Source organism: Salvelinus namaycush, chromosome 18 (assembly GCF_016432855.1).
Source record: "Salvelinus namaycush isolate Seneca chromosome 18, SaNama_1.0, whole genome shotgun sequence".
Lineage (NCBI taxonomy): Eukaryota > Metazoa > Chordata > Actinopteri > Salmoniformes > Salmonidae > Salvelinus > Salvelinus namaycush.
The window spans coordinates 41470244-41497258 of NC_052324.1; the positions used below are offsets into that span (position 1 = coordinate 41470244).

The 27015-nt window shown below is 41.9% G+C and overlaps 2 protein-coding genes across 3 annotated transcripts; both read right to left on the minus strand.

Annotated features, from left to right (window-relative positions):
• Positions 1-9300: 9300 nt before the first annotated feature.
• On the minus strand, positions 9301-12712 carry LOC120063450 (cytosolic phospholipase A2-like). The gene is made up of 3 exons (XM_039013827.1): positions 12635-12712; positions 12009-12209; positions 9301-10267 (listed from the first exon to the last, which is right to left on the minus strand). Exons 2-3 carry the CDS (start codon positions 12165-12167, stop codon positions 10007-10009), a joined length of 420 nt encoding a protein of 139 aa, XP_038869755.1. The 5' UTR covers positions 12168-12209; positions 12635-12712; the 3' UTR covers positions 9301-10006.
• A 4386-nt stretch (positions 12713-17098) lies between these two features.
• On the minus strand, positions 17099-21780 carry LOC120063451 (cytosolic phospholipase A2-like). Of its 2 annotated transcripts, none has more exons than XM_039013829.1 (3): positions 21724-21737; positions 21098-21275; positions 17099-20041 (listed from the first exon to the last, which is right to left on the minus strand). In XM_039013829.1, the coding sequence occupies exons 2-3, from the start codon at positions 21254-21256 to the stop codon at positions 19781-19783; spliced, it is 420 nt and encodes a 139-aa protein (XP_038869757.1). In that variant the 5' UTR covers positions 21257-21275; positions 21724-21737; the 3' UTR covers positions 17099-19780. The 2 variants fall into 2 exon arrangements, with proteins under 2 accessions (XP_038869757.1, XP_038869756.1); XM_039013828.1 differs by having other exon boundaries at positions 17101-20041; positions 21098-21298; positions 21724-21780.
• Between the last annotated feature and the right edge of the window lie 5235 nt (positions 21781-27015).

Here is a 27015-nt window from a genome sequence, read left to right on the forward strand (position 1 = left end):
CTGTCCTCTTATCTACAACAACATCTGGTTCCATATCTCTGTCCTCTTATCTACAACAACATCTGGTTCCATATCTCTGTCCTCTTATCTACAACAACATCTGGTTCCATATCTCTGTCCTCTTATCTACAACAACATCTGGTTCCATATCTCTGTCCTCTTGTCTACAACAACGTCTGGTTCCATATCTCTGTCCTCTTATCTACAACAACATCTGGTTCCATATCTCTGTCCTCTTATCTACAACAACATCTGGTTCCATATCTCTGTCCTCTTATCTACAACAACATCTGGTTCCATATCTCTGTCCTCTTATCTACAACAACATCTGGTTCCATATCTCTGTCCTCTTATCTACAACAACATCTGGTTCCATATCTCTGTCCTCTTATCTACAACAACATCTGGTCCCATATCTCTGTCCTCTTATCTACAACAACGTCTGGTTCCATATCTCTGTCCTCTTGTTATCTACAACAACATCTGGTCCCATATCTCTGTCCTCTTATCCACAACAACATCTGGTCCCATATCTCTGTCCTCTTATCTACAACAACATCTGGTTCCATATCTCTGTCCTCTTATCTACAACAACATCTGGTTCCATATCTCTGTCCTCTTGTTATCTACAACAACATCTGGTTCCATATCTCTGTCCTCTTATCTACAACAACATCTGGTTCCATATCTCTGTCCTCTTATCTACAACAACATCTGGTTCCATATCTCTGTCCTCTTATCTACAACAACATCTGGTTCCATATCTCTGTCCTCTTATCTACAACAACATCTGGTTCCATATCTCTGTCCTCTTGTTATCTACAACAACATCTGGTTCCATATCTCTGTCCTCTTATCTACAACAACATCTGGTTCCATATCTCTGTCCTCTTGTTATCTACAACAACATCTGGTCCCATATCTCTGTCCTCTTATCTACAACAACATCTGGTTCCATATCTCTGTCCTCTTATCTACAACAACATCTGGTTCCATATCTCTGTCCTCTTATCTACAACAACATCTGGTTCCATATCTCTGTCCTCTTATCTACAACAACATCTGGTTCCATATCTCTGTCCTCTTATCTACAACAACATCTGGTTCCATATCTCTGTCCTCTTATCTACAACAACATCTGGTTCCATATCTCTGTCCTCTTATCTACAACAACATCTGGTTCCATATCTCTGTCCTCTTGTTATCTACAACAACATCTGGTTCCATATCTCTGTCCTCTTATCTACAACAACATCTGGTTCCATATCTCTGTCCTCTTGTTATCTACAACAACATCTGGTTCCATATCTCTGTCCTCTTATCTACAACAACGTCTGGTCCCATATCTCTGTCCTCTTATCTACAACAACATCTGGTTCCATATCTCTGTCCTCTTATCTACAACAACGTCTGGTCCCATATCTCTGTCCTCTTATCTACAACAACATCTGGTCCCATATCTCTGTCCTCTTATCTACAACAACATCTGGTCCCATATCTCTGTCCTCTTATCTACAACAACGTCTGGTTCCATATCTCTGTCCTCTTATCTACAACAACATCTGGTTCCATATCTCTGTCCTCTTATCTACAACAACGTCTGGTTCCATATCTCTGTCCTCTTATCTACAACAACATCTGGTCCCATATCTCTGTCCTCTTATCTACAACAACATCTGGTCCCATATCTCTGTCCTCTTATCTACAACAACATCTGGTCCCATATCTCTGTCCTCTTATCTACAACAACATCTGGTTCCATATCTCTGTCCTCTTATCTACAACAACGTCTGGTCCCATATCTCTGTCCTCTTATCTACAACAACATCTGGTTCCATATCTCTGTCCTCTTGTTATCTACAACAACATCTGGTTCCATATCTCTGTCCTCTTGTTATCTACAACAACGTCTGGTTCCATATCTCTGTCCTCTTGTTATCTACAACAACATCTGGTCCCATATCTCTGTCCTCTTATCTACAACAACGTCTGGTTCCATATCTCTGTCCTCTTATCTACAACAACATCTGGTTCCATATCTCTGTCCTCTTGTCTACAACAACGTCTGGTTCCATATCTCTGTCCTCTTATCTACAACAACATCTGGTCCCATATCTCTGTCCTCTTGTTATCCACAACAACGTCTGGTCCCATATCTCTGTCCTCTTATCTACAACAACATCTGGTCCCATATCTCTGTCCTCTTATCTACAACAACATCTGGTTCCATATCTCTGTCCTCTTATCTACAACAACATCTGGTCCCATATCTCTGTCCTCTTATCTACAACAACATCTGGTCCCATATCTCTGTCCTCTTATCTACATAAACATCTGGTTCCATATCTCTGTCCTCTTATCTACAACAACGTCTGGTTCCATATCTCTGTCCTCTTATCTACAACAACGTCTGGTCCCATATCTCTGTCCTCTTATCTACAACAACGTCTGGTCCCATATCTCTGTCCTCTTATCTACAACAACATCTGGTTCCATATCTCTGTCCTCTTATCTACAACAACATCTGGTCCCATATCTCTGTCCTCTTATCTACAACAACATCTGGTTCCATATCTCTGTCCTCTTATCTACAACAACGTCTGGTCCCATATCTCTGTCCTCTTATCTACAACAACGTCTGGTCCCATATCTCTGTCCTCTTATCTACAACAACATCTGGTCCCATATCTCTGTCCTCTTATCTACAACAACATCTGGTTCCATATCTCTGTCCTCTTATCTACAACAACGTCTGGTTCCATATCTCTGTCCTCTTATCTACAACAACATCTGGTCCCATATCTCTGTCCTCTTATCTACAACAACATCTGGTTCCATATCTCTGTCCTCTTATCTACAACAACGTCTGGTTCCATATCTCTGTCCTCTTATCTACAACAACATCTGGTCCCATATCTCTGTCCTCTTATCTACAACAACGTCTGGTCCCATATCTCTGTCCTCTTATCTACAACAACGTCTGGTCCCATATCTCTGTCCTCTTATCTACAACAACGTCTGGTCCCATATCTCTGTCCTCTTATCTACAACAACATCTGGTTCCATATCTCTGTCCTCTTATCTACAACAACATCTGGTTCCATATCTCTGTCCTCTTATCTACAACAACATCTGGTCCCATATCTCTGTCCTCTTATCTACAACAACGTCTGGTTCCATATCTCTGTCCTCTTATCTACAACAACGTCTGGTTCCATATCTCTGTCCTCTTATCTACAACAACATCTGGTTCCATATCTCTGTCCTCTTATCTACAACAACGTCTGGTCCCATATCTCTGTCCTCTTATCTACAACAACGTCTGGTCCCATATCTCTGTCCTCTTATCTACAACAACATCTGGTTCCATATCTCTGTCCTCTTATCTACAACAACATCTGGTTCCATATCTCTGTCCTCTTATCTACAACAACATCTGGTCCCATATCTCTGTCCTCTTATCTACAACAACATCTGGTTCCATATCTCTGTCCTCTTATCTACAACAACATCTGGTCCCATATCTCTGTCCTCTTATCTACAACAACATCTGGTTCCATATCTCTTAGTCCTCTTATCTATATCTACCACAATGTCCCATGTCTGACCCCATCAGCTTTCTCATTCTCCTCAGACCTGAGCTGAAACCTAGACCACTCCTTTCATCTAGAACAATGTCTATTACTGTAGTCAACACCCTCAACTAGACCCCTCCTTTTAAGGAACCCATCCTCCACTACAGCCACAGTGTAGGTCAGAGGTCTTCAACCATTTCTAGCATTACAGCTACTTAAAAAAAATCAAATGTTCCATTTTTCTAACTTTCAAATAGGCACATTGTTCTCTTTCTTCTCTCCCCTGCAATTCTTCTCCAGGTCCTTAGTGAGAACTTGTTCTCAACAGGCCTACCTGGTTAAATAAAGGTGAAATAAAAATAAATAAGTAAAAAGTGTACAAGAGAATGTACTGCACTATGTTTTATGTCAATATACCTGGTAAAATAATGGTTAATAAACAACTCTAAGGCGAGCCCTATAAATCTGTCATTTACCCCCCAAATTCTATCTTATATTTTAGAGCTGCAGATTAAATTTGATGTCCATGTCATAGCTTAATTTTTTATTTTATTTAACTAGGCAAGTCAGTTAAGAACAAATTCTTATTTACAATGATGGCCTACCCCGGCCAAACCCTAACCCGGACGACGCTGGGCCAATTGTGCACCGCCCTATGGGACTCACAATCACGGCCGGTTGTGATACAGCATGGAATCGAACCAGGATCTGTAGTGACGCCTCTAGCACTTAAATGCAGTGCCTTAGACATCTGCCCCACTCATTATTCCTAATTCACACCAGAAGACAATTTTATTTAGGTCTGAAAGAAAACTTGGATTTTCTTGTGTAATTCCCCTTTAATTGCGCATCTGGCCCTTTAATTGTGCATCTGGCCCTTTAATTGTGCATCTGGCCCTTTAATTGCTCATCTGCTCCTTTAATTGCGCATCTGGCCCTTTAATTGCGCATCTAGCGAGTGAGGAATGTCTAGCGATTCTATCTGTACTACTGATGCTCTCTTCACCAGTAGTGGTGTGTGGGTAAAATCACTGGGGAAAAGCCATATTACAACCTATGTGTTGTAATTATTGTGTTGTTTGCTCTATAATCTCTTAATTAATATGCCTTGACACCGTGATATATAGGTCTAAAGGCAGAGACAATAAGAAGACACAGTGGCAGAATAAATTCAACCACACCAACCACACACCACAAAACCGGAGAGAAACCTCTGTCCTGTGAAGTCCACAAAGCATATTGCATGTAACTAATAGTTACAGTACATGACCTACAGTATGGTTAAACAAGTTAATATTTCTGACATTTTCTGACAACTAAACAGCTATTGATTTGGAGAGTTACAGAAAGTCACAAAGAAACAGGAGCTGCCTCCACTATTCCAGCACCATTTCAACTTCAATATTTCAACATCATCAAATCACCTCTGCTTAGTCTAATACAGTGACAACTAAAATATACCAAAAACAATTAAGTCCAATCAACGTAAGCTTAATATGATGTGTCCATGTTTCTGATTTGTGCGTGTGTGTGAGTGAGTGCAAGTAGAAAATATGTTGACTCATCCTACTTGTCGAGAAACGCCAATGCCATCCTCCTCATGTTGATGAAATGGTCTTTCACTCTGTCATACACACTTCTATTTTTTGTTGCCGTAGGCTACCTGACTAAAATGCTTGCGTGCTAGCCTAACTTTCTTTCATGTGCAACGTTAGCTAGTTAACATTAGCCTTCTACATCTAGCTACATATTGAACTTCCATCCTCTCAGGCCAGGGGCACAATGCAGGAATTTATGGTTGGATCAGAATTTCCGTTATAATCATTGGCCAGTACGGAGAATTAAGTAAAACCACAAGTTTAGCGCAACGCTGATTGGCTATTTTGCTGGTTGGCTTCTCTTGCATTCAATGCTACGTGGCGGCAACAATGTTATACTCTTTATGACCAGACAGCATCAGACAGATTACCTACACATACGGAGACAGAGGGGTGCTGTTTCACTCGCTGGGATGTTTTCGTTGGTGACATTCCTCTTGCCTCTTGCGAATTGAAGGAAAATTATGAGAACACAGAGAGATGAAATAAAAATGTTTTTTGGGGAAGCCTGGCTTCCCTTGGCATCCATGAATACATGCCACTGCCTTTCACAGAAAAGTTTGCAAATAACAAATAATAGATACAAATGATATACTTACTCATGATATACTTCAGCCTTCACAGTCTTCATAAAACATGTATTTTTTACCATATTTTTTGTTGTTGTTGAAATAACAGCTAGCCTACAATTTGACAATGAGGTGTTTATCATCTTTAGCTTGTCAGAATTCTCATCATTATTACTCACCTGTTAATCCCAGACTCCCAGTAACCAACCAGTAACCTCTCTCTTAAAGCTCATTGGAGGAGAGGATCCAATGTCCCTCCCATGGACCTTCTCCTCCAATGATCTTTAAGAGGAATTGAGGAAACAAGCAGGGAGGAAGCAAGGATTTGACAGCTAGTAATGTTTTCATAACCAGCCAGCCCAATGTGTCCATAAAGGGGAGGTTACTAGTTCTTTACAAGGGTTGCACCTCAAATGGCACCCTATTCCCTATATAGTGCACTACTTTTGACCAGGGCCCATAGAGTGGGTAGTGCACTACACATGGAATAGGGTGCCATGTGGAAGGGACAAGGAACTAATAGCTCAAATCGAATCAAATGTATTTATAAAGCCCTTCTTACATCAGCTGATATCTCAAAGTGCTGTACAGAAACCCAGCCTAAAACCCCAAACAGCAAGCAATGCAGGTGTAGAAGCACAGTGGCTAGGAAAAACTCCCTAGAAAGGCTAGAACCTAGGAAGAAACCTAGAGAGGAACCAGGCTATGAGGGGTGGCCAGTCTTCTTCTGGCTGTCCCGGGTGGAGATTATAACAGAACATGGCCAAGATGTTCAAATGTTCATAGATGACCAGCAGGGTCAAGTAATAATAATCACAGTAGTTGTCGAGGGTGCAACAGGTCAGTACCTCAGGAGTAAATGTCAGTTGGCTTTTCATAGCCGATCATTCAGAGTATCTCTGGGACAGGTAGCATGTCCGGTGAACAGGTCAGGGTTCCATAGTCGCAGGCAGAACAGTTGAAACTGGAGCAGCAGCACGGCCAGGTGGACTGGGGACAGCAAGGAATCATCAGGCCAGGTAGTCCTGAGGCATGGTCCTAGGGCTCAGGTCCTCCGAGAGAAGAGAGAGAGAAAGAAAGATAGAAAGAAAGAGAGAAAGAGAGAAAGAGAGAATTAGAGAGAGCATACTTAAATTCACACAGGACACCGGATAAGACAGGAGAAACACTCCAGATATAACAGACTGACCCTAGCCCCCCAACACATAAACTATTGCAGCATAAATACTGGAGGCTGAGACAGGAGGGGTCGGGAGACACTGTGGCCCCATCCGACGATGCCCCCGGACAGGGCCAAACAGGCAGGATATAACCCCACCCACTTTGCCAAAGCACAGCCCCCACACCACCAGAGGGATATCTTCAACCACCAACTTACCATCCTGAGACAAGGCCGAGTATAGCCCACAAAGATCTCCGCCACGGCACAACCCAAAGGAAGGGGGGGGGGGGTGCTGAGTTACTTATCATCTGTCATGATGATGTATTCCCACGGCAACACGTTTTTCACACCTGTGTTTGTTCAAGCTGGCCTGAAATGTGTTTGGTACGCCTCGTTCCAACATTGTTTCATTTGAAACATGTTTCCTTACAGCACAAGAAGAATCCAGTTTAGCTATCTGTACATCTGGTCGGGTATACCAAAACTAGCTGAATACTACTGTCTTACTTAATCACAATCCCCCAAAACAACAACATTCGTTGCAGGGGAAAGGCTATACTATTTAATTGTTTACATTTTTATCTGTTGTGAAAGAGAACCAATGTTGAATCAGTGTCAGAGATCCTTAGAGATCCTTTTTATGTCTCTATTTTGGTTTGGTCAGGGTATGAGTTGGGGTGGGCATTCTATGTCTTGTGTTTCTATGATTTTCTATTTCTATGTTTTGGCAGGGTATGGTACTCAATCAGGGACAGCTGTCTATCGTTGTCTCTGATTGGGAACCATACTTAGGTAGCTTTTTTCCCCACCGTTCTTTGTGGGAAGTTGTCTTTGTTTGTTGGCACTATTGCCTTTAGCTTCACGGTTTGTTTTGTATGGTTTATTGTTTTTTGTCGGCGTCATTCTTAAATAAAGTAAAATGTATGCTCACCACGCTGCACCTTGGTCCTCTCTTTTCAACATCCGTGATAATCAGGAAGATGTTGCTAATTAGACACTATGACTGTATACAAACACATTTGGCTTAAAAGGTTTTCTTAATTTCTCTCTCTAGGAATTCCATTTTCACTAACAGAGGTTCAATTACCTTGTTGATATCATAATTCCACAGTTTTATTGACAATTTGTGGCCAAAGACCGGTCTCCAAACTAAACATGGTAAGAGACTATGATTGAAAAGATGTAAGCCTCATTGTCAAAACACAGTGAGTGACAGAGGTTAACACATTCACTACTGCATAAGGTAAACAGACACAGTACTTGTAAAAGATGACCTACCCTGTAACTACAGTGGGACAACCAAATCTGGGTCATATAACTGAGTCAAACTTCAAATACACAAGGTGGGAGACAGAGAGAAACATCAGTGTAGACACTAATTACAATACACTATCTGTAGGGGGGAGGTGGAGTTTTGTACTGCTCAATGTTCTAGAATCTAGTCTGTTATGATGAGCCTGAGGATGAGGTCAGGGGGAGGACGGTTTTTCAGCTCAGTTTGAGGAGAACGAGAAATCCATGTCAGAGGAGAGGGGTTAGATGGGGGCCGGATGTTGTTTTTGGTGAGAGCAGGCGTCCACTCTAGTTGAGGGTGTAAGGAATCAATAATGTGTATAAAACCCTAGAATACTTTAATGGAGCGCTGTTTTGAAGCCACTGCGCAGCCATTGAACTCCATCACCATTGAACTCCTTCACCATTGAACTCCTTCACCATTGAACTCCTTCACCATTGAACTCCTTCACCATTGAACTCCTTCACCATTCAACTCCTTCACCATTCAACTCCTACACCATTCAACTCCTTCACCATTCAACTCCTTCACCATTCAACTCCTACACCATTCAACTCCTTCACCATTCAACTCCTACACCATTCAACTCCTACACCATTCAACTCCTTCACCATTCAACTCCTACACCATTCAACTCCTACACCATTCAACTCCTACACCATTCAACTCCTTCACCATTCAACTCCTACACCATTCAACTCCTACACCATTCAACTCCTACACCATTGTAAAACCGATTTTAGAGGCTATAGAAATGCATGTATTATTGTCAACATTTGTTTTTGCCAAGTATATTCTATCACAGTTGCCTTAATGCATACTTTTAAACATACACATTTAAATAAAAAACTATTATAATAAAACATTCTTTAAAGTATACTTTTTAGAGAGTACCAATGTTACTGTCCCCGCTACAACAAAGAAAGACTTAAATACAAGTAATTTTGTCCCGTGACATCCTATGGAGGACTGCTCTTTATGAGGAGAACCAATATGGAGGCTGCTGGCTTCAAAGCGTCTCGTTGGCCAATACATAGCATCAGCATCAAGGGTTTATAAACATCATTGGTAGGAATAGTAGAGGCTGGGTTCAATCAAATCAAATTTATTCATAAAGCCCTTCTTACATCAGCTGATGTCACAAAGTGGTGTACAGAAACCCACCCTAAAACCCCAAACAGCAAGCAATGCAGGTGTAGAAGTACGGTGGCTAGGAATAAGTCCCTAGAAAGGTCAGAACCTAGGAAGAAACCTAGAGAGAGCCTAGCATTCAGCTCAGGAGAATGAGAAAGACATGTAACAGATGAGGGGTCAGACAATGGAGGAGGAGGTCTAGCTACTCTAGCTGAGTATTGTTGGCTTACAGTAGGGGCTCTACTCTAGGCTAGGGGCCCCAGGGTGTAGGAGTAGTACAGGGTCTACTGTAGGGGCTCCAGGGTGTAGGAGTAGTACAGGGTCTACTGTCGAGGATCTAGGGTGTAGGAGTGGTACAGGGTCTACTGTAGATGCTCTAGGGTGTAGGAGTACTTCAGGGTCTACTGTAGAGGCTCTAGGGTGTAGGAGTAGTACAGGGTCTACTGTAGAGGCTCTAGGGTGTAGGAGTAGTACAGGGTCTACTGTAGGGGCTCTAGGGTGTAGGAGTAGTACAGGGTCTACTGTAGAGGCTCTAGGGTGTAGGAGTAGTACAGGGTCTACTGTAGGGGCTCTAGGGTGTAGGAGTAATACAGGGTCTACTGTAGGGGCTCTAGGGTGTAGGAGTACTTCAGGATCTACTGTAGGGGCTCTAGGGTGTAGGAGTACTTCAGGGTCTACTGTAGAGGCTCTAGGGTGTAGGAGTAGTTCAGGATCCCACCCTTCTTGAGGAAACATTGATGTTTCCAAGTTCCGATCTTGATGGAGCGCTCGCAGGTCCCCAGCAGGTCGTCGGAGTTGATGTCGCTGTCGTACACCTCCAACCTCAAGATGTTGTTCTCACGGGCGTTGAGGAAGCTGAACTCCTCCTTCCAGCTGGGGTCACGGTTGTCTTTCTTCACCTCTGTCCTCCCGAGAAAGCCGTAAGCTCTGAACACCTGGATAATAATGAGAATGATTATGATCATCGAGTTAGTTAGAGGAAACATCATGGATATAACCCGTTTGCCGATGAGGATACATTAGTGTATGCTAGCATAGCACAATGACTGGAAGTGTGCAGGTAAGCTAGCATACCTAGCTAGCATTAACTCGAAAAACTACCTGTAACTTCCTTCATACGGCACGCAGAGGCATAAATCTGGTATCGACGAGTTCATCTGACTCTGGATAAGTAGAAAATAGAATCTCCAGAATCTCGCAGTATCCCTTTAAAGTAGTCAACTGAGTGGGTATGGTCGTCACTAGTTACCACAGCCACAAAGTCATAAACCCCGCCTATTTCTACAATTTATCTTTGTAAAATCTGATTTTAAACCCAACCCTAACATTAACCTTAACCAGACTGCTAACCTTATGCCTAACCCTAACCTTAAATTAATGCATACATTTTTGGTGTGGCTGTGGTATCTAGTGGAAACCAGTGGGTTGGGAGGGATCAGCGAAGGAGAGCAGATCAGGAAAGCAGATGATCAGCAGAGAGCAGATCAGGAGAGCAGCTGATCAGCAGAGAGCAGATCAGGAGAGCAGATGATCAGCAGAGAGCAGATCAGGAGAGCAGCTGATCAGCAGAGAGCAGATCAGGAGAGCAGCTGATCAGCAGAGAGCAGATCAGGAGAGCAGCTGATCAGCAGAGAGCAGATCAGGAGAGCAGATGATCAGCAGAGAGCAGATCAGGAGAGCAGATGATCAGCAGAGAGCAGATCAGGAGAGCAGATGATCAGCAGAGAGCAGATCAGGAGAGCAGATGATCAGCAGAGAGCAGATCAGGAGAGCAGCTGATCAGCAGAGAGCAGATCAGGAGAGCAGATGATCAGCAGAGAGCAGATCAGGAGAGCAGATGATCAGCAGAGAGCAGATCAGGAGAGCATTGTCTCTTTCTTCAAATTGGGTTAACTATGGATTGAATGACATTAATGACAAGATTTGGTTCAGGACTCCAGCCCTGCAGGTGGCAGTAAATTACCAATATAAGCTTTGTGAAAATTGCCTACTTAAAAATGGAGATGGCCTTAATGGCGCTGCCCATGCTCAGATACAAAGACGAGTCCTCTAACTAACTCTTTGAATTATGATATTAATGCTGAAAATGATCCTAATCATTTTTAACCTTTATTTAACTAGGCAAGTCAGCTAAGAACAAATTCTTATTTGTCACGGCAGTCAAAGGAAGTGGACCAAAGCGCAGCGTGGTGAGCGTACATATTCCTTTTATTTAGGAGGACGCCGACAAAAACAATAAACAATACAAAACAACCGTGAAGCTTAAAGGGCTATGTGCCACAAACAAAGTTAACTTCCCACACTGAAAGGAGGGAAAAGGGCTACCTATGTATGGTTCCCAATCAGAGACAACGATAGACAGCTATCCCTGATTGAGAACCATACCCGGCCAAAACATAAAAATACAAAATCATAGAAAAAAAACCATAGAATGCCCACCTCAAATCACACCCTGACCAAACCAAATAGAGACATAAAAAGGCTCTCTAAGGTCAGGGCGTGACATTATTTACAAAGACAAACCCTCCTCTAACCCGGACGACGCTGGGCCAATTGTACGCCGCCCTATGAGACTCCCGGTCACGGCCGGTTGTGATACAGCCCGGAATCTAATAATCCTAACATCACACATCAGCTATCATGGTGGACAGGTGACGCAGGAGAGGAGAGATTTACCTCAACGTAGGCATCAGGGGTCCCTAGCAGGCTGCTGTGCAGGTCAGTGGCATGGAGGTTGAACACCTTGAGGACTTTAGGTTCCTCTGCTGCATAGATCTGGACCACAGTCAGAACACACACCACCAGCAGGCACCACGGGAGAGAGGAGGAGGACATGTCTCTCAGTCAGATAGGGCTTGATCCGTGGAGGGAAGACAACTAGAGAGAGAGGGGGGGGATAGGGAGATGAAAGAAAGGAGAAAATATAAGCACATCACCTGTTTCCCTAAGAGCATGTCACAGAGCAAGAAGAGCAAGAAAAGAGAGACATATTAAAATACATAAATAATTAGAAGATAGAAGGGACAAGATATATCAGGACAAAACCCACTGGTCACAGTTCAAAGTCTACTTCTGATTCACATTTGGTTGTTGTTGGATTTAGGTTACATGGATTACTTTTTGAAAATCCAATCAGATTTCCACGTTGATTCAAAGTCATCACATAGATTTTTTTTTTTTTGTGGAAACAATGTTGATTCAACCAGTTTTTGCCCAGTGAGTTCTTTACATAATGTCCATTTTCAAATATAATACATTATAAAATAAACTCTTGTTACATGACTCCTAAAAGGTCCTAATACCTGTGTTCTGTAGAGTCTGGAGACGAGCGTCTGTCTGTCTGTCTCAGGGAGAAACAACCACTTATGGTTTTTCCTATGCCCTCTCACTGTTTATAAAGACCTCACCTGTGCATCCACAATATACCTTCAACATACTCCAAAAACACAGATGCTTTGTCCCAAATTCCCTACATAGTGCACTACTATTGACAAGAGCCCTATAGATCCTGGTCAAAAGTAGTGCACTATCTAGGCCAGTGTGTCATTTGGGACACAGGTAGAGGGCCAATGGAGACAGGTGGCCTGTTCTCAGTGATGCCTCAACCAATGAGATAACACTGTGTTGCTAAACAACAGCAACACCTACAAGTATTATTAACGTCTGAAGCTGGTGAAATGAAGGCCAGGCTTTTGAATGAACACTTTGTGGGCTAGTTTCCTGGACACAAATTAAACTTGGTCCTGGACTAAAAAGAAAAAACCCTTTCAACAGGGATTCTCCATTAAGTGTGCTTTTAAATTCAGCATTAGGCTTAATCTGGGTCTGAGAAATCGGACCTCAATGTTCAAAAAGGGAAATCCATGAAAATTCTAATTCATAATCACTGACAAATATTAAGATAAAAACGAAACACTTTACGTGATAAAATAAATATCCAGACTGAGACCATAATACTGAGATGCAGGTTTCTTTATTGATGCCATTGTCATATCAGATGAGTGAGCCAATATTCAGTTGAGATAAGGTCACAGGGAGCATTTGGCATATGCTCAGTTATTGGGGTTAGTTAACGAATGCACTTAAATCTGATAATCAGACATTGTGATAGGGGTGGGTACATAGTATGTGCGTCTCTTAGGTCAAGAGGGTGTTTGGAATGAGCGTGGGGTCAGAGGTCAAAGGTCCTGCTGGTCAGGGGCATAACCAGAGTTTCATAACATTCGGTCCTTAGCCCTGAGGACTGGGGAGGTTAAAACAAATCACATTTAATAAACCATTGCATGCATGTCGTTGTATATGCGGGTCTAAGAAAAAAATGCCTTTTCAAATCTGATTGCATGAAATGCTATGTCATTTTACATGACTGGAGACGTTACAAGAATATTTTTTAATAGCACACAAATGACCAAAATGGCTACTCCGACGTTGACATACTGAGATGAGTTAAACAAATGACCCTGTCTTAAATGCAACCAGTAGCATAGGCCAATGAAAAGTATGGATACACAGATTGTATGAGGAGGAATTTATACTTCACCAACTTTCCAGTGGCACTCAGTCATCCAAACTGTCTTTCCCCGCAATTGTATTTTTTATATTATGAAAGGCCTTTTAGCTGCTGCCTGCTGTTCATTGACAGACACATTGACAGCCACATTGACAGACCCATTGACAGACACATTGACAGACCCATTGACAGACACATTGACAGACCCATTGACAGACCCATTGACAGACACATTGACAGACACATTGACAGACACATTGACAGACACATTGACAGACACATTGACAGACACATTAACAGACACATTGACAGACACATTGACAGACACATTGACAGACACATTGACAGACACATTGACAGACACATTGACAGACACATTGACAGACCCATTGACAGACACATTGACAGGCCCATTGACAGACACATTGACAGACCCATTAACAGACACATTGACAGCCACATTGACAGACACATTGACAGACACATTGACAGACCCATTGACAGACACATTGACAGACCCATTGACAGACACATTGACAGACCCATTGACAGACCCATTGACAGACACATTGACAGACACATTGACAGACACATTGACAGACACATTGACAGACACATTGACAGACACATTAACAGACACATTGACAGACACATTGACAGACACATTGACAGACACATTGACAGACACATTGACAGACACATTGACAGACACATTGACAGACCCATTGACAGACACATTGACAGGCCCATTGACAGACACATTGACAGACCCATTAACAGACACATTGACAGCCACATTGACAGACACATTGACAGACGCATTGACAGCCACATTGACAGACACATTGACAGCCACAGTGACAGACACATTGACAGACACATTGACAGACACATTGACAGACACATTAACAGACACATTAACAGACACATTGACAGCCACATTGACAGCCACATTGACAGACACATTGACAGACCCATTGACAGACACATTGACAGACACATTGACAGACACATTGACAGACACAACTCAACAGTCAGCTGTTCGAAATTTGCCGCGTGGGCTGCCAAATTGTGGGATTCCTGACTTGTAAGCCTATATGTGCTTGTGATGTGACAAAACACAATAACCATTTTTATTCTGTGGCTAAATGATGCTCTCTGGTGAAGTATTTTCAATGATTTCAATTATTTCTGTACAGACAGGAGCAATTTGGCCTTTATCATTTGACAAATGTATTTGACTTGATCTGCAGCACTTACAGTAGCCTACCCTTTATTGTGGCTATGTTTTCATCCCCAAGGCCAAATAATCAACACTTCTTGTTATTTGTTCAATGTATTGTGGTCAGGATCCCATGAGGTTATTGCATAGGTACGCCTACTTTTATAATAATATCCTATTTAAAATAGTCTATTAGCAAGTTGCCTACAATTACAAGAGAGTAAAGTCAGTAAGTCAATGAACAAGTATTTGTATCTAATCAATTATTTTCCCTGTTTAGCCAATAGTGGTTTAGTTATATTGTCATAGAAACGATGCAGGCCTTATACCATTTTAACCATTGTAGCACAGGTTCTATGTTCATAATGCTAATCGGAAAAGATATCAAATTACTTGATAAGCCTTTGGGAAAAGTGTAAAAATATATACAGTATTTGCATCAGTAGGCTAAGTGACTGAAATGCATCAGAAAAGTATTGTAAAGTTCAGGAAGACGTCAAGGAGGCTAATCAGGAAGCGGCTATAGGTCTAATGTGTGCAGAGAAGAAGTGCATTGATTTGACTTGCTAGACTAATCATCATGAGCACTCACCTCAACTTAGATAACATTTTCCCAGGCTAATATTTGACCAAATATCCAAATGGAGATTCAGTGAAAACAAAACATATGACATTGATTTATCAAGATGAGTTCCCATGCTTGTCTCAAAGATGCGCAATGGCGCTGTCCCAATCAAAATGGTGCTGGAATGCTCAGTTGACCACACACAGCATATGATTTACATGTATTATATCCAGTGGAGTAGCCTAGTGGAGCACAATGTTATATTATTACATCATCATGTATTATAACTAGTGGAGTAGCTAGTGGAGCACAATGTTATATTATTACATCATCATGTATTATAACCAGTGGAGTAGCCTAGTGGAGCACAATGTTATATTATTACATCATCATGTACTATAACCAGTGGAGTAGCCTAGTGGAGCACAATGTTATATTATTACATCATCATGTACTATAACCAGTGGAGTAGCCTAGTGGAGCACAATGTTATATTATTACATCATCATGTACTATAACCAGTGGAGTAGCCTAGTGGAGCACAATGTTATATTATTACATCATCATGTACTATAACCAGTGGAGTAGCCTAGTGGAGCACAATGTTATATTATTACATCATAATGTATTATAACCAGTGGAGAAGCCTAGTGGAGCACAATGTTATATTATTACATTATCATGTATTGTAACCAGTGGAGTAGCTAGTGGAGCACAATGTTATATTATTACATCATCGTGTATTATAACCAGTGGAGTAGCCTAGTGGAGCACAATGTTATATTATTACATCATCATGTAATATAACCAGTGGAGAAGCCTAGTGGAGCACAATGTTATATTATTACATAATAATGTATTATAACCAGTTGAGTAGCTAGTGGAGCACACAGTTATATTATTACATCATCATGTATTGTAACCAGTGGAGTAGCTAGTGGAGCACAATGATATATTATTACATCATCATGTATTATAACCAGTTGAGTAGCTAGTGGAGCACACAGTTATATTATTACATCATCATGTATTGTAACCAGTGGAGTAGCTAGTGGAGCACAATGATATATTATTACATCATCATGTATTATAACCAGTTGAGTAGCTAGTGGAGCACAATGATATGTTATTACATCATCATGTATTGTAACCAGTGGAGTAGCTAGTGGAGCACAATGTTATATTATTACATCATCATGTATTATAACCAGTTGAGTAGCCTAGTGGAGCACAATGTTATATTATTACATCATCTTGTATTGTAACCAGTGGAGTAGCTAGTGGAGCACAATGTTATATTATTACAACATCATGTATTATAACCAGTGGAGTAGCTAGTGGAGCACAAAGTTATATTATTACATCATCTTGTATTGTAACCAGTGGAGTAGCTAGTGGAGCACAATGTTATATTATTACATCATCTTGTATTGTAACCAGTGGAGTAGCTAGTGGAGCACAATGTTATATTATTACATCATCATGTATTGTAACGGTATTGCAATGGAATTTCTTAGCTACCCCAAACTTTTGAACGGTAGTGTACATTCAGCCTCTTGCGAATTGAAGGAAAATTATGAGAAGACAGAGAGATTAAATAAAAATGATTTTTGGGGAAGCTTGGCTTCCCCTGGCATCCATGAATACATGCTACTGCCTTTCACAGAAAAGTTTGCAAATAACAAATAATAGATACAAATGATATACTTACTCATGATATACTTCAGTCTTCATAATACATTTATTTTCTACCATATTTTTTGTTGTTGTTGAAATAACAGCTAGCCTACAATTTGACAATGAGGTGTTTATCATCTTTAGCTTGGCAGAATTCTCATCATTATTACTCACCTGTTAATCCCAGACTCCCAGTAACCAACCAGTAACCTCTCTCTTAAAGCTCATTGGAGGAGAGGATCCATTGTCCCTCCCATGGACCTTCTCCTCCAATGATCTTTAAGAGGAATTGAGGAAACAAGCAGGGAGGAAGCAAGGATTTGACAGCTAGTAATATTTTCAGACACAGCCAGCCCAATGTGTCCATAAAGGGGAGGTTACTAGTTCTTTATAAGGCCTTCATCCCAAATGGCACCCTATTCCCTATATTGTGCACTACTTTTGACCAGGGCCCATAGAGTGGGTAGTGCACTACATAGAGAATAGGGTGTCATTTGGAACACACACAGGGACTAATAGCTGAGTGACTTATCATGTGTCATCATGACGCATTCCCACGGCAACACGTTTTTCCACACCTGTGTTTGTTCAAGCTGGCCTGAAATGTGTTTGGTACGCCTCGTTCCAACATTGTTTCATTTAAAACATGTTTCCTTACAGCACAAGAAGAATCCAGTTTAGCTATCTGTACATCTGGTCGGGTATACCAAAACTAGCTGAATACTACTGTCTTACTTAATCACAATCCCCCAAAACAACAACGTTCTTTGCAAGGGAAATGCTATATTATTTGATTGTTTACATTTTTACCTGTTGTGAAAGAGAACCAATGTTCAATCATGAAGATGCTGCTAATTAGACACTATGACCGTAAACAAACACATTTGGCTTAAAAGGTTTTCTTAACTTCTCTCTCTAGGAATTGTATTATTTTTCTCATAGACCTTCCATTTTCTCCAGCAATTACCTTGTTGAAATCATAATTCTACAGTTTTATTGACAATTTGTGGCCAAAGTCCGGTCTCCACACTAAACATGGTAATAAACTATGATTGAAAAGATGTAAGCCTCATTGTCAAATTGTAGGCTAGCTGTTATTTCTATAACATGAATATGGTAATTTAGTATTTCAGTGAAGAACTAGAGAGAGCCAGACTGAGACCATTGTGCAGGGAAACAAGATTTGTATTCATTGATGTCATACTAAAGTGCGGACCAGAGCAGGCCAGACACAGTGACAGCAGTCCAGACACAGTGACAGCAGTCCAGACACAGTGACAGCAGTCCAGACACAGTGACAGCAGTCCAGACACCAGTGAGTGACAGAGGTTAACTCATTCACTACTGCAGTTATAAGGTAAATGTGTAGACACTAATTACAATACACTATCTGTAGGGGGGAGGTGGAGTTTTGTACTGCTCAATGTTCTAGAATCTAGTCTGTTATGATGAGCCTGAGGATGAGGTCAGGGGGAGGACTGTTTTTCAGCTCAGTTTTAGGAGAACGAGAAATCCAGAATCCAGAGGAGAGGGGTTAGATGGGGGCCGGATGTTGTTGTTGGTGAGAGCAGGCGTCCACTCTAGTTGAGGGTGTAAGGAATCAATAATGTGTATAAAACCCTAGATGACTAATATTGGCCACTGTTTGGAAGTCAGTGCGCAGCCATTGAACTCCTTCACCATTGAACTCATTCACCATTCAACTCCTTCACCATTGAACTCATTCACCATTCAACTCCTTCACCATTGAACTCATTCACCATTCAACTCCTTCACCATTGAACTCATTCACCATTCAACTCCTTCACCATTGAACTCATTCACCATTCAACTCCTTCACCATTCAACTCCTACACCATTGTAAAAACTATTTGGGAATATATAGAAATGGATTTATTATTGTCAACATTTGTTTTTGCCAAATATATTCTATGATAAATGCCTTAATGCATACTTTTAAAGTATAAAAAAGTCTACTTTTTAGAGAATACCAATGTTACTGTCCCCACTACAACAATGAAAGACTGAAATACATGTAATTTTGTCCGTGACATCCTATGGAGGACTGCTCTTTATGAGGAGAACCAATATGGCGGCTGCTGGCTTCAATAAGGTTTGATTTGATTTGATTTGGAATGAGAAAGCCATGTAACAGATGAGGGGTCAGACAATGGAGGAGGAGGTCTAGCTACTCTAGCTGAGTATTGTTGGCTTACAGTAGTTGATGGAGGGGCTCTACTCTAGGCTAGGGGCTCCAGGGTGTAGGAGTAGTACAGGGTCTACTGTAGAGGATCTAGGGTGTAGGAGTAGTACAGGGTCTACTGTAGGGGATCTAGGGTGTAGGAGTAGTACAGGGTCTACTGTAGAAGTTCCAGGGTGTAGGAGTAGTACAGGGTCTACTGTAGAGGCTCTAGGGTGTAGGAGTAGTACAGGGTCTACTGTAGAGGCTCTAGGGTGTAGGAGTAGTACAGGGTCTACTGTAGAGGCTCTAGGGTGTAGGAGTAGTTCAGGATCCCGCCTGTCTTTAGGAAACATTGATGTTGCCAAGTTCCGATCTTGATGGAGCGCTCGCAGGTCCCCAGCAGGTCGTCGGAGTTGATGTCGCTGTCGTACACCTCCAACCTCAAGATGTTGTTCTCACGGGCGTTGAGGAAGCTGAACTCCTCCTCCCAGCTGGGGTTACGGTTGTTGTTCTTCACCTCTGTCCTCCCGAGAAAGCCGTAAGCTCTGAACACCTGGATAATAATGAGAATGATTATGATCATAGAGTTAGTTAGAGGAAACATCATGGATATAAGCCGTTTGCCGATGAGGATACATTAGTGTATGCTAGCATAGCGCAATGACTGGAAGTCTACAGGTAAGCTAGCATACTTAGCTAGCATTAACTCGAAAAACTACCTGTAACTTCCTTCATACGGCACGCAGAGGCATAAATCTGGTATCGAGTTCATCTGACTCTGGATAAGTAGAAAATAGAATCTCCAGAATCTCGCGGTATCCCTTTAAAGTAGTCAACTGAGTATGTATGATCGTCACTAGTTACCACAGCCACAAAGTCATAAACCCCGCCTATTTCTACAATTTATCTTCGTAAAAATCAGATTTTCAACCCAAACCCAACCATAACATTAACGTTAACCACACTGCTAACCTTATGCCTAACCATAACCTTAAATTAATGCATACATTTATTTTGTGTTTGTGGTATCTTGTGGAAACCAGTGGGTAATCCTATGGGTTGGGAGTGATCAGCCAAGGAGAGCAGATCAGGAGAGCAGATGATCAGCAGAGAGCAGATCAGGAGAGCAGATGATCAGCAGAGAGCAGATCAGGAGAGCATTGTCTCTTTCTTCAAATTGAGTTAACTTTGGATTGAATGAAATTAATGACACACGATTTGGTTCAGAACTCCAGCCCTGCAGGTGGCAGTAAATTACCAATATAAGCTTTGTGAAAATTGCCTACTTAAAAATGGAGATGGCTTTAATGGCGCTGCCCATGCTCAGATACAAAGACGAGTCCTCTAACTAACTTTATGAATTATGATATTAATGCTGAAAATTATTATATAATTTTATACCTTTATTTAACTAGGCAAGTCAGTTAAGAACAAATTCTTATTTACAAAGACAAACCCTCCCCTAACCCGGACGACGCTGGGCCAATTGTACGCCGCCCAATGAGACTCCCGATCACGGCCGGTTGTGATACAGCCCGGGATCGAATAATCCTAACATTACACATCAGCTATCATGGTGGACAGGTGATTCAGGTGAGGAGAGATTTACCTCGACGTAGGCATCAGGGGTCCCTAGCAGGCTGCTGTGCAGGTCAGTGGCATGGAGGTTGAACACCTTGAGGACTTTAGGTTCCTCTGCTGCATAGATCTGGACCACAGTCAGAACACACACCACCAGCAGGCACCACAGGAGAGAGGAGGAGGACATGTCTCTCAGTCAGATAGGGCTTGATCCGTGGAGGGAAGACAACTAGAGAGAGAGGGGGGGGATAGGGAGATGAAAGAAAGGAGAAAATATAAGCACATCACCTGTTTCCCTAAGAGCATGTCACAGAGCAAGAAGAGCAAGAAAAGAGAGACATATTAAAATACATAAATAATTAGAAGATAGAAGGGACAAGATATATCAGGACAAAACCCACTGGTCACAGTTCAAAGTCTACTTCTGATTCACATTTGGTTGTTGTTGGATTTAGGTTACATGGATTACTTTTTGAAAATCCAATCAGATTTCCACGTTGATTCAAAGTCATCACATAGATTTTTGTTTTTTTGTGGAAACAATGTTGATTCAACCAGTTTTTGCCCAGTGAGTTCTTTACATAATGTCCATTTTCAAATATAATACATTATAAAATAAACTCTCGTTACATGACTCCTAAAAGGTTCTAATACCTGTGTTCTGTAGAGTCTGGAGACCAGCGTCTGTCTGTCTCAGGGGGAAACAACCACTTGTGGTTTTTCCTATGCCCTCTCACTGTTTATAAAGACCTCACCTGTGCATCCACAATACACTCTCAACATACTCCCACAACACAGAAGCTTTGTCCCAAATGACACCCTATTCCCTACAGAGTGCACTACTTTTGACCAGAGCCCTATAGGTCCTGGTCAAAAGTAGTGCACTATCTAGGCCAGTGTGTCATTTGGGACACAGGTAGAGGGCCAATGGAGACAGGTGGCTTGTTCTCAGTGATGCCTCAACCAATGAGATAACACTCTGTGTTGCTAAACAACAGCAACACCTACAAGTATTACTAACCTCTGATGCTGATGAAATGAAGGCCAGGCTTTTGAATGAACACTTTGTGGGCTAGTTTCCTGGACACAAATTCAACTTGGTCCTGGACTAAAAAGAAAAAAACCGTTTCAACAGGGATTCTCCATGAAGTATGGTTTTAGTTGTAAATGGCCTTAATTAAGCCAAATACATTTAAACTCAGTTTTTCACAATTCCTGACATGTAATCCTAGTAAAAATTCCCTGTCTTAGGTCAGTTAGGATCACCACTTTATTTTAAGAATGTGAAATGTCAGAATAATAGTAGAGAGAATGATTTATTATAGCTTTTATTTCTTTCATCACATTCCCAGTGTGTCAGAAGTTTACATACACTCAATTCGTATTTGGTAGCATTGCCTTTAAATTGCTTAACTTGGGTCAAACGTTTCGGGTAGCCTTCCACAAGCTTCCCACAATAATGGGTGAATTTTGGCCCATTCCTCCTGACAGAGCTGGTGTAACTGAGTCAAGTTTGTAGGCCTCCTGGCTCGCACACGCTTTTTCAGTTCTGCCTACACATTTTCTATAGGATTGAGGTCAATTTTTAGTGATGGCCACTCCAATACCTTGACTTTGTTGTCCTGAAGCCATTTTGCCACAACTTTGGAAGTATGCCTAGGGTCATTTTCCATTTGGAAGACCCATTTGCAACCAAGCTTTAACTTCCTGACTGATGTCTTGAGATGTTGCTTCAATATGTCCACATCATTTTCCACCCTCATGATGCCATCTAATTTGAGAAGTACATCAGTCCCTCCTGCAGCAAAGCACCCCCACAACATGATGCTGCCACCCCCGTGCTTCACGGTTGGGATGGTGTTCTTCGGCTTGCAAGCATCCTTTTTTCCCCCTCCAAACATAACGATGGTCATTATGGCCAAACAGCTCTATTTTTGTTTCATCAGACCAGAGGACATTTCTCCAAAAAGTACAATCTTTGTCCCCATGTGCAGTTACAAACTGTAGTCTGGCTTTTTTATGGCAGTTTTGGAGCAGTGGCTTTTTCCTTGCTGAGCGGCCTTTCAGGTTATGTCGATATAGGACTCGTTTTACTGTGGATATAGATACTTTTGTACCTGTTTCCTCCAGCATCTTCACACGGTCCTTTGCTGTTGTTCTGGGATTGATTTGCACTTTTCACACCAAAGTACGTTCATCTCTAGGAGACAGAATGCATCTCCTTCCTGAGCGGTATGACGGCTGCGTGGTCCCATGGTGTTTATACTTGCATACTATTGTTTGTAGAGATGAACGTGGTACCTTCAGGCGTTTGGAAAATGCTCCCAAGGATGAACCAGACTTGTGGAGGTCCCCAAAAAAATCTGAGGTCTTGGCTGATTTCTTTAGATTTTCCCATGATGTCAAGCAAAGAGGCACTGAGTTTGAAGGTGGGCCTTGACATCGATCCACAGGTACACCTCCAATTGACTCAAATAGTTTCAATTAGCCTATCAGAATTTTCTGGAATTTTCCAAGCTGTTTAAAGGCACAGTCAACTTAGTGTATGTAAACTTCTGACCCACTGGAATTGTGATACAGTGAATTATAAGTGAAATAATCTGTCTGTAAACACTTGTTGGAAAAATGACTTGTGTCATGTACAAAGTAGATGTCCTAACCAACTTGCCAAAACTATAGTTTGTTAACAAGACATTTGTGGAGTGGTTGAAAAATGAGTTTTAATCACTCCAAACTAAGTGTATGTAAACTTCCGACTTCAACTGTATGTGTTGTGATAATTGCGTAGTTTGCTCTATAACCTGTTAGTTCATATGCCTTGCGACCATGATATATTGGCCTAAAGGCCGATACAATAAGAAGACACAGGGAAAGAATGAATTCAACCACACATTTGTTTCATCATAAAACCAGAGAGCGACCTCTATCCAGTGAAGTCCACAAAACATATAGCATGTAACAAACAGCTCCATGACCTACAGCAGGGTCAAGCAAGTTAGTGTTTGACATTTTTGGACTAAGAAACAACTATTGATTTAGAACCACGGAGAATTTCCTTAAGTCTCAAAGAAAACAGGCGCTGCCTCCACTATTCCAGCACAATTTCAACATGATCAAATCACCTCTGCTTAGTCTAATACAGTGACAACTAAAAACAATTTAGTCCAATCAGCCATGGCAGTCCATGGTTCTGAAATCTCTCTCTCTCTCTCTCTCTCTCTCTCTCTCTCTCTCTCTCTCTCTCTCTCTCTCTCTCTCTCTCTCTCTCTCTCTCTCTGTGTTCATGCAAGTACTCACCCTACTTGTACTACTCCTACACCCTAGAGCCTCTACAGTAGACCCTGTACTACTCCTACACCCTAGAGCCCCTACAGTAGACTATGTACTACTCCTACACCCTAGAGCCTCTACAGTAGACCCTGTACTACTCCTACACCCTGGAGCCCCTAGCCTAAAGTAGAGCCCCTCCATCAACTACTGTAAGCCAACAATACTCAGCTAGAGTAGCTAGACCTCCTCCTCCATTGTCTGACCCCTCATCTGTTACATGGCTTTCTCATTCCAAATCAAACCTTATTTGTCACATGCGCCGAATACAACAAGTGTAGACTTTACCGGGAAAGGCTTACTTACAAGCCCTTAACCAACAGTGCAGTTCAAGAAGAGTTAAGAAAATATTTACCAAGTTGACTAAAATAAGAAGTAACACAATAAGAATAACAATAATGAGACTATATACAGAGGGCACCGGTACCGAGTCAGTGTGCAGGGTACAGGTTAGTTGAGGTAATTTGTACACGTACAATACCGTTCAAAAAGCTTGAGGTCACTTAGAAATGTCCTTGTTTTTGAAAGAAAAGCACATTTTTTTGTCCATTAAAACAACCTCAAATTGATCATAAATACAGTGTAGACATTGTTAATGTTGTAATTGACTATTGTAGCTGTAAACGGCAGATTTTTTTGTTGGAATATCAACATAGGCGTACAGAGGCCCATTATCAGCAACCATCACTCCTGTGAAGAGGTGTCTCCAGAATGCTGGCCTTCTAGGCAGAGTTCCTCTGTCCAGTGTCTATGTTCTTTTGCCCATCTTAATCTTTTCTTTTTATTGGCCAGTCTGAGATATGGCTTTTTCTTTGCAACTCAGTCTTGAAGGCCAGCATCCCGGAGTCGCCTCTTCACTGATGACATTGAGACTGGTGTTTTGCGGGTACTATTTAATGAAGCTGACAGTTGAGGACTTGTGAGGCGTCTGTTTCTCAAACTAGACACTCTAATGTACTTGTCCTCTTGCTCAGTTGTGCACCGGGGACTCCAACTCCTCTTTCTATTCTGGTTAGAGACAGTTTGGGCTGTACTGTGAAGGGAGTAGTACACAATGCTGTACGAGATCTTCCGTTTCTTGGCAATTTCTCGCATGGAATAGCCTTCATTTCTCAGAACAAGAATAGACTGGCGAGTTTCAAAAGGAAGTTCTTTGTTTCAAGACATTTTGAGCCTGTAATCGAACCCACAAATGCTGATGCTCCAGATACTCAACTAGTCTAAAGAAGGACAGTTGTATTGCTTCTTTAACCAGAACAACAGTTTTCAGCTGTGCTAACATAATTGCCAAAGGGTTTTCTAATGATCAATTAGCCTTTTAAAATAAAAGACTTGGATTATCTTACACAACGTGCCATTGGAACACAGGAGTGATGGTTGCTGATAATGGGCCTCTGTACACCTATGTAGATATTCCATTACAAATCTGCCATTTTCAGCTACAATAGTCATTTACAAGATTAACAATGTCTACACTGTATTTCTGATCAATTTGATGTTATTTTAATGGACCAAAAATGTGATTTTCTTTCAAAAACAAGGACATTTCTTAGTGACGCCAAACTTTTGATCGGTAGTGTAGGTGGGGGTGAAGTGACTATGCATAGGTAATAAACAGCGAGTAACAGCAGTGTACAAAAGGGTTCGGGGTCAATGTAAATTGTCCGGTGGCGATTTTATTAATTGTTCAGCAGTCTTATGGCTTGGGGGTAGAAGCTGTTGAGGAGCCTTTTGGTCCTAGACTTGGCGCTCCGGTACCGCTGCCGTGCGGTTGCAGAAAGAACAGTCTATAACTTGGGTGACTGGAGTCTTTAACAATTTTAAGGGCTTTCCTCTGACACCGCCTATTGTATAGGTCCTGGATGGCAGGAAGCTTGGCCCCAGTGATGTACTGGGCCGTTCACACTACCCTCTGTACCGCCTTGTGGTCAGCAGTTGCCATACCAGGCGGCGATGCAACCGGTCAGTATGCTCTCGATGGTGCAGCTGTAGAACCTTTTGAGGATCTGGGGACCCATGCCAAATTTTTTCAGTCTCCTGAGGGGGGAAAGTTTTGTCGTGCCCTCTTCATGACTGTCTTGGTATGTTTGGACTATGATAGTTCGTTGGGGATGTGGACGCCAACGAACTTGAAACTCTTGACCCGCTCCACTACAGCTCCGTCGATGTTAATGGGGGCCTTTTCCTGTAGTCCATGAACAGCTCCTTTGTCTTGCTCACATTAAGGGAGAGGTTGTTGTCTTGGCATCACACTGACAGTTCTCTGACCTCCTCCCTATAGTCTCATCGTTGTCGGTGATCAGGCCTAACACTGTTGTGTCGTCAGCAAACTTAATGATGGTGTTGGAGTCGTGTTTGGCCACGCAGTCGTGGGTGAACAGAGAATACAGGAGGGGACTAAGTACACAGCCTGAGGGGCCCCAGTGTTAAGGATCAGCGTGGCAGACGTGTTGTTGCCTACTCTTACCACCTGGGGGCGGCCCGTCAGGAAGTACAGGATCCAGTTGCAAGTTGCAGAGGCAGGTGTTTAGTCCCAGAGTCCTTAGCTTAGTGATGAGCTTCGCGGGCACTATGGTGTTGAACGCTGAGCTGTTGTCAATGAATAGCATTCTCACATAG